This window comes from Trichinella spiralis, assembly GCF_000181795.1.
Source record: "Trichinella spiralis strain ISS 195 chromosome Unknown Scfld4, whole genome shotgun sequence".
Taxonomy (NCBI): Eukaryota; Metazoa; Nematoda; class Enoplea; order Trichinellida; family Trichinellidae; genus Trichinella; species Trichinella spiralis.
The window spans coordinates 10,222,664-10,236,801 of record NW_003526943.1 but is presented as its reverse complement, the minus strand read 5'-3'; the positions used below and the strand labels follow the sequence as shown (position 1 = coordinate 10,236,801).

Here is a 14,138-nt window from a genome sequence, read left to right as displayed (position 1 = left end):
ATAATCTATATTATTTTTTGTTTTTATTCACATATATAATTATATTTATATTATTATTATTATTATTATTTACTTTTGTGAACAGTTGCCTGCGCATAAGCCGTCGCAATTTTTTTACATGTGATGATGAAAATAATCATTGTCTTTGTACACTGACCGTGTTGTTATTTTTTTCCAAACCGTTGCTCAGTTATTGTTAGTTGAACAGTTTCCTCAGAAAAAAAATTTGTTCCCCTTTTTATCCGTTGTCTGAATAGTTTTTTTTGTAACAACCACATGTTAATTATCATCTGATTTACAGTATCCGAAATAAGGTACTTCATACCGTCGTCATTATTTTGTAATTGTTATTATTAAAACATTTTAACAAAGAAAATAAGCAGTGTCATATTTGATTAATTTTTCTTGTTGATTTTCTATATTACTTTGCATTTGAAAAGATTTTACATTTTAAAGCTCAGCTTGCAGTATGCGATTATTGAAATTAGGTGCAAAAAATCTGTTTTGCGCCAGAGCGTTACCGTTTTCTTCTTCCTCTACCGTTTGCCGTAAAATGGTAAGTGGAATATATTTTTATTATTTTCTGTTATATTTATTTGAGCACAATTTCCAATTAGCCTCTGTGCTTATTGAACGATCAAGAAAGAGAGCAGCATTTGAACGAGTTGATTGGTCAGGGATGGAAATTGCAAGAGAAACGGGATGCAATTCAAAAATTGTTCACGTTCGGTGATTTCAACGAAGTAAATGAAAATACAGTTTAACCGATTAAATTAATTATTAACAACAAACACCGCAGGCATTTGGATTCATGACTCAAATAGCACTGAAAGCGGAAAAAATGAATCATCATCCCGAGTGGTTCAACGTCTACAACAAGGTATAAGTTTTCTTGTTCCATTTCTTATCATTTTTGATTTATTCAATTCAATTATGTATTTTTCTCAGGTAGATATTACACTTTCTACGCATGACTGCAATGGATTGTCGATGAAAGACATTACACTGGGTAAATTTATCGAAGGTGTTGCAGCCGTACGAAAAAAATAATCTGCCAAACTGGCTTGATACTCTTTTTCGAACGTAAATGGTATTGCTTTGACAAAATTTCGTTTTGTTGCATATTTTTCACTTTTTTTAATTTGTAATGATTTTTCTCTTCGCATTTCGCAAACTAATAAACAAATTGGTGAGCTTACGGTGTAATGAGTGAAAAAAGCTAGTATTTTTTGGCCATTGAACGATGCTGTAGAGCGCTATGAACAGTACATGTGCAGAAAATGTCACATTTGAATATACCATTTCATTTCTTGAAGGTTATTTTCCTGCACATCAGTAGACAATTAATGACAAAATATAGTATAAATTAAAGAACGATTAATTATCAAATTCATTCATTTTTCTTTCAATTTTAAACATTCAAATTAAAAAAATCTACTCATCTTCAACCGTCCAGTTCGACCTATCATTACCGTAATTCTACTGGCAAGTAAGCCTGAAAAATATGAAGAACAGTCAGCTGAAAACAAAAAATAAAAAAATATAAACAGAAAAAAAGGTTTTCTACAACTAACGTTAAAAGTTGAGTATACAGTGTTGGCGCCAGAAATTTTCCAAACTGGCCAATCATAAATAACGCCTACTTTTCTATATTACTGTATTAAAATCACTTCCGGTTGTTTTGTAAAATGAGTTAAGAACCGTGATGAAAACTGTCATTTAAAAACTTTTGTTAGGCTCTAAACTGAAGTATTTACTTGTGAAAGCGTTTAATTTTATTAAGTATTTTAGTCTGTCTGTCACCAACGTCAATCTCTCGCGAACGGAAGATAGTTGTTGTATATCGGAGCTCGTGAAAGTGTGTATACTCGTCACAGGCTGCGTTTGTTTGGCACGGTATTCTAGTCGATACTTGCCCATTCCAGAATAGCGTTTAATTCTTTCTGTCCATAACTGTAGGTAACAGAGGTAAGTACATATCGTAAACATTTTAAATGTAAGTAAAATAATTGTAAACAATTTATAACGACGATCATTGCTCTTTATTCCAGTATTATATGTATAAATGTAATAAAACGTTGCGTGTAATCTAGATAAGAATTTTACCTTTCATTATCGTGAATGCATGAGATTAAATAAATTCAAATACAGTGCGTGGGAACGCGCAATATTTTCGGTATTTTGTAATGTTCTATCGTTATATTTTGTAGTTGGCTAATTGCGCGTAATATAAATGTGAACGCTGAATGTAACTTTTTTTTTATTTTGCAGAACAATCCCAATGGAACGTGCTGTGGAAAGGAGACTGTTCAAACGAATTGTAAATTGTTTTATGATGAAAGTACAGTCAGTATTATCATTAGATGAATTATGCAAACACTTGACACGTTACGAAGAATACACTGAATTGAAACTGACTACAGTTCTCAAATGCCTGCAAAAAAATCCGCATCATTTCCGTATTGAAGCAAAACATGGAGGCAGTTATTCTTTGATGGTCATTTGGAATGACCTGTATGCTCATGAAAAAGGAGAATGCGAGAATGCACGTGCAGTGTTCAAAGCGAAAATGGCGGCAGAACGTGAAGTCTCTGGAGATTTGATATTGGAAAATTTTGAACTGCCTTTCGAAGCTATTATAATGTTTATTTGTCGAGAAAGAGGTGAACCAATGGATTATTCAGATTCTGTTTAATTGATTTGTTTTTATTTCAGGTGGACATTTTACTATGAAAGAATTTGAAAAATACTCGACAATCTTGTAAGAGAAGTTTCACTACTTGAATTTATAATGTTGATGATTATGACCAGTAATCAATTGTGTACTTGCTATAAATAAGCAAGTACTAGTTGTAGATTACAATTTATACAGAATATGATGTATAATTTTTTACAATTCGGTGTTTTTCTTAACATGTTATTATTTGCTTGCATGTAAAATTGTAAACATTTATTGTTGCATTGTATACAATATTTTAAAGTTATTTGTGTTAAGTTTATATTCTATTTATGTTCAGAATGGTTATTCATATTTTTTGTTGTATCGCTATTTTGCATGGGTAACTTGATTAATTCAGCGCAGGATACCATTTGGCTGTGAATTGTGAAATAAGTTTGATGAATATTGTTTATAATTTTATTTAAAAATTAATTAATTTTTCTCCGTGTAAACATCTTCCATTTCAGGAAAAACTTTCTTCAGATTGATAAAATTCCGATGAGTTTGCAAGACATTTGTTGCGAAAACAACTTGTTGAAACGTTCGCACATATTGTTCGAACGTGACGGTATATTTCATCAACAAGAAGATTGTGTGACAAGATTGTTGGTATTGTTTAACAATTATTTATGGTCCCAGGTTAACCACGGCATGAATTTTAAAAACTTTTACGAAGCTGCTTGCAACACTAGTTTCCTGTCAGAAGAAGTTAAGAGCAAGCTGCACATGGAAAGCGAAAGTTCTATGAGAGAATTTCTTTGCACTCACAAATGGCTTTTTCAGTAAGCATTATTTTTTTGAAGTTTTGTTTTTTTTGTTTTATGAAGAATTATTTTGACTAAATTTGCATACAGAATGATGCAAGACAGTGCTGATGGCAGCGACTGTGTCTTTTGTTTTCGGAAACTTCCTTCAGTCGATGGGATATTGCTTCAAGCAGCTCGTATGAAAGCTATTGCTATTGGAAAATTGGTAGTATGTTTGTTTTCACTTTCACGTTCACGCTGTTGTTTATCATGTTATATTTATATATATATATATGTGCATTTCAGACAGACCTAACAGACCAAGAAGCTACCGATTCAAAGGAGCTGTCAGTTGAGGAATGTGGTGAAATAAGCGCAGAGTCACAAGAATAATGTTCATTTATTTACAATTTAGAAAAAAATGATAATGTACAAGGAAGATTAATAGTAATGGAAATGAGAGTGTATTTAATAAATTTTATAGATCGTATTAACGGAATATGTATTCATAAATCTGAAATGAAGAAATTCGCTTTTCTTACTGTTTCCATTATATTACTTCCTATTTTCATGAATACTGCTAATACATATACACAGTGGTTCTCAAACTTTTCTGGGCTACCCAGTTTCAAAAACGGTAATTTTTCGCGACCCACCTGCTTGCAATGCATATTTTAAAAGACAAGAGGGGTTAAATAAAAAATATTAGTTTAATACTTTAAATTTTTTAATGAAGAAGCCTAATTAAAATGTATAAGTTTATTTGTCAAATGCATAATGAGGTGTATGCGAACAGTGGGCTTGTTTTCTGTTTTGGCTGATGACTTCGACGTCCGCACTAACACGTGTTGGTTTTAGTCGCATGATGTTGGATGATTGTAGCTTACTTTGAAATTTGCTTTTAATTCTATTCATTGGTGAAAATCCAATTTCGCACAAGTTGGAAGTAGTAAAAGGAAGCAGCATTTTTAATGCGGAATAATAAAGTAAGTGGAAAAGTTGGATATGTGTTTGAAACTAATAGTCAAAACTGTATTATGTTTTACGATCAAAACTGACTTTAAGCGAAGAATCTTCAGACAAATCGATTAATTCTCCATCTGCTTTCGTGGATTTGCCGGTACAGGCAGCATCTGTGTGCTGTGAGAGGCCGGGCAGAAATAGTGATTCTCAAGTCATCAGCAACTGAATCACAGCTTACTTGTTCACCCAACAATATTCGATTAGTGAAACTATGTTAACAAAAATAAAGACTACAACCATACTTTAATATTTTACGCGACCCACACTTTGAGAACCACTACATACATACATACATATATATCATTATTGTTTTGTGATTTCGGTCCATAATTTTACTAATGTAAGGAATGCTTTCAGCATTGTAGTTTGTGTTATTAATAATAATACATTTTGCAGATTCATCCACAATAAAGGACGTAACGCGTTTTTTATTTGATAGACAGAATATCAACAGCTCTGAATAGAATACAGCGAGTGCTTCTGCGGATGGGATGCTGGAAAGTAGTAGTGGGTTGAGTGCGAACGGATGATTTTGCGATGGTCAAGTATCAGTATCTGTCATTCATTGGTTCACTCACGAGGGATGCCACCGGTGACCGGTGACTGTGTCAAGGAGAATCAAAATTCAAAAAATATTATTACTTTTACAATTAGTTGATTTTAAATACAGTTGCAGAGAATTGAGAAAAAAAAGCAATGCTATTAGCATTAACCAATATAAACAACTCGATTTGTAGATGTTGTTGTGAACAATTTTTTAAAATTTGGTATTTTCAGCAGATGGTGTTTCAGTTGATTGGTTAAGTCAGGATGCATTAGTAAAAAAAATAACGCGGAAAATGGCAAGAAAAACGTCTCCAATCTGTAAGATATGATGTTGATGGTTTGGTACTGCGGATTGTCGAATGTTATGTAGATGAGCAGCCAGGGGAGCAGTTGAGCGATGGCACTGCAGAAAAAGACGGCGATGAGGGAGAAGAAAATTTTCCTCTCGCGCTTGTGTCGAATATAGCTGAGGGTGGTCGTTGCTGGAATTTTGCGCTGGCTCATGAATGCAAAGAACGCAATGCTGTAGCAGAGTGATTCCAAAAATGAGCAGCATATTTTGAACAGGGCGTAAATTTCGAAATAAACTTTGGACGAAAGTTCATGCCTCACGCAGAGTGATGATACTTGGTGATTATTTATCAAAGCCATCGAAACCCAAATCAAATTGTTCGCACTGCACGGAAGAAGAATCAGCAGAGTCAGTCGGCTGTTGGATAATCGGGAAAATATTTTCTTATCCAACTGGGTATTCAGGAAAAATAGCATCCTTTCCAAGGAGAGGACGAACAACGCACAAGAGACATACGTGCTGCCGACAGTTTCCAACGGAAAATATAAGAACAAAACACATTGCCAAGATTGTACTTGCGCCACTTGCATCACCACCACTACATGCCTGTGGATAAACATTCCAAACCGACCAATTGCACAAATCAAATTTCCAATAGCAAAATCTAAAATGATCGATCATCCATTTCATAAGTTATTTTATTTTTGACATATCATCATTCAATGTGATTTTTTTCTGCAATACATTTTTACTGACAAATAATAAATTTTAAACAATTCAATCATCCATTTATTATTATTGCACCGCTAGCTGGTGATCAAAATTAACATTTCAATGAAAAATAGATGCATGATGAGCAAATGTTCAAAAAAGTACCATGAACGAAGAATATGTATGCTTATTGTAACTGTTGCGTGATTAGTCACAGAGAATTGATCAAATTAACTGTGAACAGTAAAATTTGAACACTGTTGTTCGAATGTACAATTTCTTCTACTTTGAGCAAACGATTCTGTAAAAGATGAATAAAATCGAACTGGAACTTGCCTAATAACCAACCCAATTAGATATTAAAAAATGCTTATAACAATATCATTTTGGCTAATTATCAACTTTTTGCCGTTGTGAAGTGCCAAAAGCGCGCTGGCTTGCTCACCTCTACATATATACACAGACATGGCAAGGAACGTTACATTTTGAAATTTAACCATGTGCAATAACAACCATTTAGAATGGAAATTCAATGAGATTAATATAGAAGTGTTTTCGTTAATTTGTGCATTAGATTATTTGCAAGCAGGGCTCTAATAAAATAGCATAAACAAATCGCCAATTACTGATCAAACTCTGGACAAGCTATGAGCGAATAAACCAATCAAAAAAATGTATCAGAGTGGAAAAAATGGGAGTGAACGAAATCGTTCTAGCCTGTGTTAATAATTATTGCTGTACCATATTCAAAAATGCCTTGAACACATTGGTGATGATGAGCGCATGAATGAATGATTAGAGTAGATAACTGCATAATAATAAGAAAAAAATAGATGCAAGAAACCCCAGAACTTCATTATCTCCGTTTAGAATGTAATTTACAGTTCTAGCATAAATTGATCAATTCATACCTAATATCACTAGTATTAATTCAATTATAACTCAAAACTGAAAATTAAATTTATCCATTAATAAAGGCTGTTGAAATTAAATTATTAATTTCATTTTTTATACTACGTTTATATTTGATGACTGAACAAATTGACAATTATTCTATCGTATTGATACGTTTTTATTAACCAAATAATCAAAATTACGGAAAAAAGCTAAAGCATGTAAACCCCCAATGAATGATAATGCCCTACTCCAACGAACAAAAGATTTCATTTTTACTTAAAGCACCTGAGATTAATGCTGAAACAAAATAATACTTGCTTTTTACTTTTTTAATAAATTTTGCAAGTTTATATAATAATTTCAGGTAAATTCAATATTTTTTAATTGAATACACATTTTTACCATTGAAAATAGAATTCTAATTTAAATTGCTACAAGTGAGAAAGATTTTATAATTTAAAATGCAATTTTAGGAAAAAATGAATGCATTCATACTTTTTAATGAAATCAAGTCTGGTCGACTACAGCGGCGCTGATGCAGAAGCGAAAGTATAATGACATCCAGTAGAATAGCAACAACAGCAGAAAAGATCTGCACAGGACGAAATGCAAGGTAGTAGAGGTCCTGTCTAATCAACAGAGCGCTGAATTTGGTTTCATTCGACGAATGCATTAAATTTATTCTAAAAAATATAAATGACTCATCAAAATATGCTTCATACAGAAGGAAGAAATTATCCAGAAAACAAAAATGCCATTTGTGTGCCGTACATTTATTCTTTTTTCAAGTTGGCCATTTCGCTAATTGAAAATTATATTAAATAAGAAAGCGATAAAGCCAGCGCTCCAGACAAAGATGATTTGTTAGAAATAAATTTTATAAAATGCACAACAAAAATAATGCTCTTCTATTATATAAGTAATAGACAATTATTTTTTGTTAAATTAAATACACACCAGTCACATTACACGCAAGCTTTTCATGAACCTAACTGCAAATGAGTGAGCATCGAGCAAAATCTTAATAACTGACAACACATCATTAAACCGTCTCTGCAATGGTATCCCATCGTGTAAAAGTGTAATGGAGCAGAGACACAATCTCACACCAAACCTGAGGATCTGGGGTACGGAAAAAAGACAAGAAGAGGCGCATTGGATTTTCACGACGTTTTCGCTTAATATTGGCTGCTAATTAAATATATCCTATTTCTGCAACTGCTGTTCTACATCAACTCACAGAATAGCCATCGATGCTGAGCTACAACGTCGTCATTGAGTAAAACATCAAATTTGCATTCTACTAAATGTATAATTGATTTAAATTAATTCAGAGGAAAATAAGTATAATTCAATAAACACTCAAACCAGCGCAATCAAGTTAAAAGCAATTCTTGAATGCACCTTTTCATTATTCATTCACATGCTCATTTATTTATTTAATACTATTATGAATAATAATCGCTACCTCTTTTCTTTGTGAAATTAAAAATTAATTATAAACTAATTTCAAAATATTGAAAAACCAATTTTTCAAAATAAGAAAATAAAAATTATCATATTAAAAATAAAATTTGACAATTAATTCAGGAAATAAAAAATAAATCATTAATCATGATGGAACTATTGTCGTAAAATGAATCAAACAAATTGAAAAACATTTTATGTAAAAGCTTACGCACAGTACAATGTTAAAATATTACTTTCAAATAAATTTTCTTTTCAAATGAAGGTTCAATAAAAAAAAATAATCGAAGTTTGTGTTTAATTTCCTTTCTATGATTGTTCAAATATATAAAATAAGAAACATTTTAATTTTCACAGTATGCTTAACGCTTCTGTCATGAAATGTTGAATTACACTTCTTCTTTCTGTCAATACGCCTCAAAAGAAACTTTTATACTTTTAATTTCAGCAATACTGATCGTCATGTCTATAATGACGGCGGGAACAATACTCATAATCAATGTTCACAACGACAACTCGAATTGCTAAATCTCTTTTCCTGCACACCGTGTTGAAAATATGCTTTTTGATTTTCAGGATAATACACTGATAAAAATAATTTCTCTTCCCAATCACCACTGGAACATCTCAATTCCAAAAGCACAAAGCTTCACAGTAAACTTCAATCAGCAACATTTTAATTCTTTTATTATCAATGTTATTTTTCCTTCAATACAAATTTAACAATTTTGCACAATGAATGCAACGGACTACGGAAGACTTGGCATCTGTAAATGTACATTACATTTAACCAGCACCCGCTTTTTCTTCTTCTTTATATGTAATTTCTCGTAACACCCAAAAATGCTATGTTGTATACATCACCGTTGGACGTGACATGAAGCCCAATCAGGAGCGTCCTCTGCCACGGAAATTGCCAGGTTTTAGGCTACAAATTAATGAACCAATCCGTGTGCCACGACCCGGAAGCAGGATACAGTAGACAGTCAGTAGTGAGCAAAGTGTAGCTGTACCCTGGTGGCTTGTTCTGTCGTCATAAATAAAAGTTGGGGACGAAGCCGTGGAACAAGCAGGCCAGGGCGGCGCGTTACATGAACAATTCTTCAAAAAAAAGCAAACAGATAAACAGCCAAAAGTTTAAAAAATGAAGAAACCAATTTTCAAAATTCACAGAAGTACAAATTGATACTTGAACATTCGTTTGAAAAATATTTCAATTACTTTTAACAACCGATTCGATCGACATCATTTTCAATAAGTATACCTCTTTTTTATTTAAAAAAGCTCTTATATGTGATCAAAATTATGAAAATTTACATAATTTTTAAAAAAAATTAAATAAACAAACCGTTTGACATATTTTTCAACAAATAATTTCTTTTCTTCATTCACCACTATATAACACATTAAAGAGTGCGAATGTAACAGTGAACCGGTGAATGGGGGTATTGTGAAATTATTGTATCATATCGTATAAATTTTTCAATTCAAAACTCGCAACATCGAAGAATTCATAAAAACTAAAAATTCATTTACGTCACGTTCCAAAAACAAAAAATAAAATGAAAAAAGAAATCAGTTTGTGCACAAAAATGCATATAACTGTAAAATGAAATTCTTTCAGGAAAATTGTCAATTAAACAACACATTTTTTTTTCTGAGTTACAACAGATCTCAAAACCAAACTGTTCACAGAGTAGTATTTTTTTGCAAAAGAAAAAATCCCATGCCTGAGTGAACTAAAAAAATGAAAGAAAAGCAACTTATTCTTTTTGAAAATTATCAAAATAAAAAGTCCCACAATGTCGGATGTTCATCCGGACAGATCCTGCAAATCAAACATCGTCTGATCGTACAGTTCTGCGGTGATTTGGCGGCCGCTGAAAAATCGATTGTGAAAAGTGCTTTGCGCTTTCTCTGCTTCTAATAATTGAACAAATTTTAAAATCAATCAATCAATCAATCAAATTAATAACACACATCATACCTTCTGGATTGGAATATTTGACAAAAATTTTCACTATAGCTGGCGCGTCTTCATTCGGTTTTTCTTGATAAATTACAACTTGCTCTACTTCGCCAAATTTTCCACATTCTTCGGTAATTTCTTCTTGCAAATATTCATCCACTTCTTCTGGACTGATCACGTTCCGCAAGACCAAAACGCACGACTGCACAACAACAACAAAACGATCAAACAGAAAAAGCATAGCAAATCCAACAACAATACAGTATACAATACAGTACCTCAAATCGCCTCATCAATTTGTGCATCAAAATATTCCTAGCCTCGTTGCCTTTGATTTTCAAATCCTCCTGCGAAGCCAACGTCTGCGCAGCTTCCAAATCGATAGCTTTCTGCCGGTCGTTCAAGATCGAATTCTGCAACAAGCGCTGAGCTGAAACAATATCAACATTAATATATGCAAAAATAATTCGCCGAAAGCCCATTTCCGTTGTTTGTACGAAACAACAAAAAACAGATACGTTTTACAGTATGAAAACAAAAATAAAAAAACTGTCTAGTCAAACTCGTTCGCTTACTTGACTCACCGCTACTACTACTACTGGGCAAGTTCAATCCACTGCCGCTGGCCACTGATTCCACCGACACGTTCGTGGGCATGGATTCGACCGGCAAGGGAGCTTTTGGCATCGTGGTCGACGTATCTGGAGAAGTGGAAGTAGAAGATGCCATCAGTTTTTGTGAAATTTCTGAAGCAGTCGACAATGAACCGGAAATTTTCATTGCATTCACTATAAATTATACACAATTGAAAATATATCCAAATATGAAACACAAATCAATCCATCACCCCAGTATATATATTTAAATTATACATAAACGGACATTTAGTTCATCTAAAAAATTTACCAGATTCTGCTGTTTCGTTGGATTTTACTGAAACTGCATGTAACTTTGGAGCTACAACTGCAGATGGGGGAGTTAACTGAGGAATTGTAAATCCCGGAGGCGGCAATGTACTTAATACTGGTGCATTGGAAAAACCTGAGCCAACTATACCAGCACTGCTTGCTACTCCTAAAACGGCCTACAAATATAAAACATATTGAACATTAGAGTAAAAACAAATTTATCATTTCAAATAAGCAAAAAAAAACAAGATAGATTTTTAACTAAAATTTGATGCCGCAACTTACAGGAGTAACAACTTCCATTGCTTGAATTTTTGCAGTAACTGCAGCAGCTGCAACAGCGGCTGCAGTAGGTAAAGCTGCCGTCGAAGCTGGGACAATAAACTGCTGGGCCATCGGAGGAGTGATTGCCTATCAAAAAAGAAATTTTTTTTCAAATTCTTTCTTTTTTTTTCCTAAAACTTTATTCTAACAATTACCCTTCCAACGCGTAAAAGCTGTCCTCCGAGATCAAACATATTCATTGAAGATACAGCATCTAAAGCAGCTTTGGCTGAATCGAAATCAATGTACGCGTAACCTCTGAAAAAATTCGACAAAACATTTAAAAATAAAATTCAAATCATTCCACTTACGTAAGAAAATAAAGAATATTTTAAAAAAATACATATTACATTTTATTATTGTTTTCTTTTGGTTCATATTTTCTATTACAAGTTATTCGATATTTCAAAATATAAAATGTACTTGTGCTTGCCATGCAGTTGCCCTTTTGGCAAGTCAACGTTGATGATATTTCCGAATGCTTCAAAAACACTCTTCACATCACTTTCAGTTAAATCTGGATGAATAGATGAAACGTAAATTCTATGATGTAGTTTTGCCTCTTCAATTATAGATTCAATAATAGGCTGTGCTTGTGGCATATTACTCGGCCTACCAACCTGCAAAACATCAAAATAAAATAGTTCCTTTTTATTTTAAAAATATAACAGCTAATTTCTAGCAATTTTTCAAATAGAAATAGAACAACTGCCACTGTGTAAATTACAATTAAAGTACAAATTACCAAACACGTTCATAAAATCAAAATTACAACTGCATACCTTAATGTTCCTGCCGCCAATTAAAACGCCGTTCATTTGATCTTGAGCCAACGTTGCTGCTTCAGGAACTTCATACTCCAAGAAAGCAAATCCTTTGTGATGCTAAAAGAAAAATAATAGAAAAATAAAAACAACAAAACGAATAAACTTACTCCCGTTATTGGGTCCCAAGACATATTTATCGATTTAATTGGACCAAAAACTTGAAAAGCGCCTTTCACCGTTTCCTCTCGTAATTCAAAACTAATACTACCAATATAAACCCTACATGCCAAAGAAAACAACTCAACGGTGAGCAATTGTTAAATAAAACAACTTTTACCTAGCCATCAACGATAAAGCTTGGGCATACATGGCGAGCTTTTGTTGTTGTTGTTGATGCTGCACAGTCTGCTTCATTAAAACTGTTTTTACACTCTGATCCATTGCATATTTTTTTGCACGAGCCAATTCTTCATACTGCTTCGAGCTTAACTTTGGCAATCCAAGTCCTAAAAGTAAAGCTTCCTTTCTTGCACCTGGACCAACCACAACTGAACCTTCCTGCTCACAATAAGGGGGCATGTCATCGTCACCAAATTCATGTGCTCTTTCTTCTTCTTCAAATCATATAATACAGTAAGAATGTAATAAAATGAAATGGAATAAAAAATTGTGCAATAATTTTATTTTTACCGTTATCTGTATTCACCGGGCAGGACGCTTCTTCTGCATCTGTGTTGCCAGAAGACGACAGACATTTTGGGGAATCTTCTGGCGGACCGGTTTCCATCTTTAAGCAAATAAAAAGTTTTTTTTAATAATTCCTTTAAAGATTCTAGTAGTCACTTTCTCAAAACCGTAACGGTTAGAAATCAGCAAGTTCTAAAACATTGAAAAACATCATTAATGACGAAAAATTAGATGCACATAAATTTTACATTTTCAAAGCAGCGAAGAAATAAAATGAACAATACATAAAAGAAATAGGCTACATTGGGCATTTTCAAATATATAGTTTACATTCAACATTTATATTCAACTGCTTTGGGAAAACTACCAATTGACACTTAAAAGCTACCAATACTTGAATATAAGTGAAATGATTTCAGGTAAAAACGATTCGTTATCAGCTGCAAGAATTATGAATAAAAATTAAAAATATTCATTCTTGCCACGTTCAAAAAATTGTAGATTATGAATTGGATATGAAAATAAGTATTCATCCTAAAATCACGCAAAATTTAAAGCAATATCAAGTTTGAACTATATATTAAACATAGCATTTCAAAAGAAAATTCAATATCGCAGAAAGCATTACCTTTTAGTTATTTTCAGTTTATAAGCGTGAATAAAGTTCTAACAGTAAAGTCATTACAATTAAGCGACAGACAATTCAACAATAAAAAATAATAGAGAAGAATAATTTGCTCAATAAGCGTATAACTTTCGGAAAATAATTTTCATTAAAAGATTCCATTTAAAAAATTCACTAGAATATTTAAAAGACTCCTATAAAAACATAAATTAAAACAGTATTTAAATATCTAGCAACGTGTAGATAACTGTAACATCAACCAAAACTTTCTCACTAATCATGACATATTTACAGCAGCTATCAGAAATTTTACGAAATATTCCATTGTCACACTAAAATTTCGAAAGAGAAGGGAAAAAATTGTGAATAAAAAGCTCTTCAATTGAAAAATGATAAGAAAGATTTAGTAAATTAGGACATAAAAATTAACTGCAATTACGAACTTACAAAATCTTAT

The 14,138-nt window shown here is 32.6% G+C and overlaps 3 protein-coding genes across 3 annotated transcripts; 2 read left to right on the top strand and 1 right to left on the bottom strand.

The window, feature by feature from the left end:
* Positions 1-370: 370 nt before the first annotated feature.
* Tsp_06257 (pterin-4-alpha-carbinolamine dehydratase) lies at positions 371-1,195 on the top strand. Its single transcript, XM_003378289.1, has 4 exons — positions 371-556; positions 618-743; positions 800-880; positions 949-1,195. The coding sequence occupies exons 1-4, from the start codon at positions 470-472 to the stop codon at positions 1,048-1,050; spliced, it is 396 nt and encodes a 131-aa protein (XP_003378337.1). The 5' UTR covers positions 371-469; the 3' UTR covers positions 1,051-1,195.
* A 63-nt stretch (positions 1,196-1,258) lies between these two features.
* Positions 1,259-3,858, top strand: Tsp_06258 (hypothetical protein). Its single transcript, XM_003378288.1, has 8 exons — positions 1,259-1,316; positions 1,737-1,896; positions 2,272-2,689; positions 3,018-3,059; positions 3,203-3,328; positions 3,359-3,501; positions 3,574-3,694; positions 3,772-3,858. Exons 1-8 carry the CDS (start codon positions 1,259-1,261, stop codon positions 3,856-3,858), a joined length of 1,155 nt encoding a protein of 384 aa, XP_003378336.1.
* A 6,356-nt stretch (positions 3,859-10,214) lies between these two features.
* Tsp_06259 (poly(U)-binding-splicing factor half pint) lies at positions 10,215-13,156 on the bottom strand. The gene is made up of 12 exons (XM_003378287.1): positions 13,060-13,156; positions 12,707-12,983; positions 12,537-12,627; positions 12,385-12,486; positions 12,026-12,222; positions 11,758-11,860; positions 11,564-11,689; positions 11,277-11,454; positions 10,946-11,158; positions 10,649-10,800; positions 10,389-10,572; positions 10,215-10,324 (listed from the first exon to the last, which is right to left on the bottom strand). Exons 1-12 carry the CDS (start codon positions 13,154-13,156, stop codon positions 10,215-10,217), a joined length of 1,830 nt encoding a protein of 609 aa, XP_003378335.1.
* Positions 13,157-14,138: the final 982 nt, after the last annotated feature.

Excerpts from the sequence above, each read along its gene's own strand:
- Tsp_06257 (XM_003378289.1), top strand. The coding sequence starts at position 470 with ATGCGATTATTGAAATTAGGTGCAAAAAATCTGTTTTGCGCCAGAGCG. Across the intron at positions 557-617 it reads CTACCGTTTGCCGTAAAATG|CCTCTGTGCTTATTGAACGA; the intron begins GTAAGTGGAATA and ends ATTTCCAATTAG. Across the intron at positions 744-799 it reads CGTTCGGTGATTTCAACGAA|GCATTTGGATTCATGACTCA; the intron begins GTAAATGAAAAT and ends CAAACACCGCAG.
- Tsp_06258 (XM_003378288.1), top strand. The coding sequence starts at position 1,259 with ATGAACAGTACATGTGCAGAAAATGTCACATTTGAATATACCATTTCA. Across the intron at positions 2,690-3,017 it reads CAATGGATTATTCAGATTCT|AATGGTTATTCATATTTTTT; the intron begins GTTTAATTGATT and ends ATTTATGTTCAG. Across the intron at positions 3,502-3,573 it reads ACTCACAAATGGCTTTTTCA|AATGATGCAAGACAGTGCTG; the intron begins GTAAGCATTATT and ends ATTTGCATACAG.
- Tsp_06259 (XM_003378287.1), bottom strand. The coding sequence starts at position 13,156 with ATGGAAACCGGTCCGCCAGAAGATTCCCCAAAATGTCTGTCGTCTTCT. Across the intron at positions 12,223-12,384 it reads TTGGCGGCAGGAACATTAAG|GTTGGTAGGCCGAGTAATAT; the intron begins GTATGCAGTTGT and ends GATGTTTTGCAG. Across the intron at positions 11,455-11,563 it reads CAATGGAAGTTGTTACTCCT|GCCGTTTTAGGAGTAGCAAG; the intron begins GTAAGTTGCGGC and ends TTATATTTGTAG.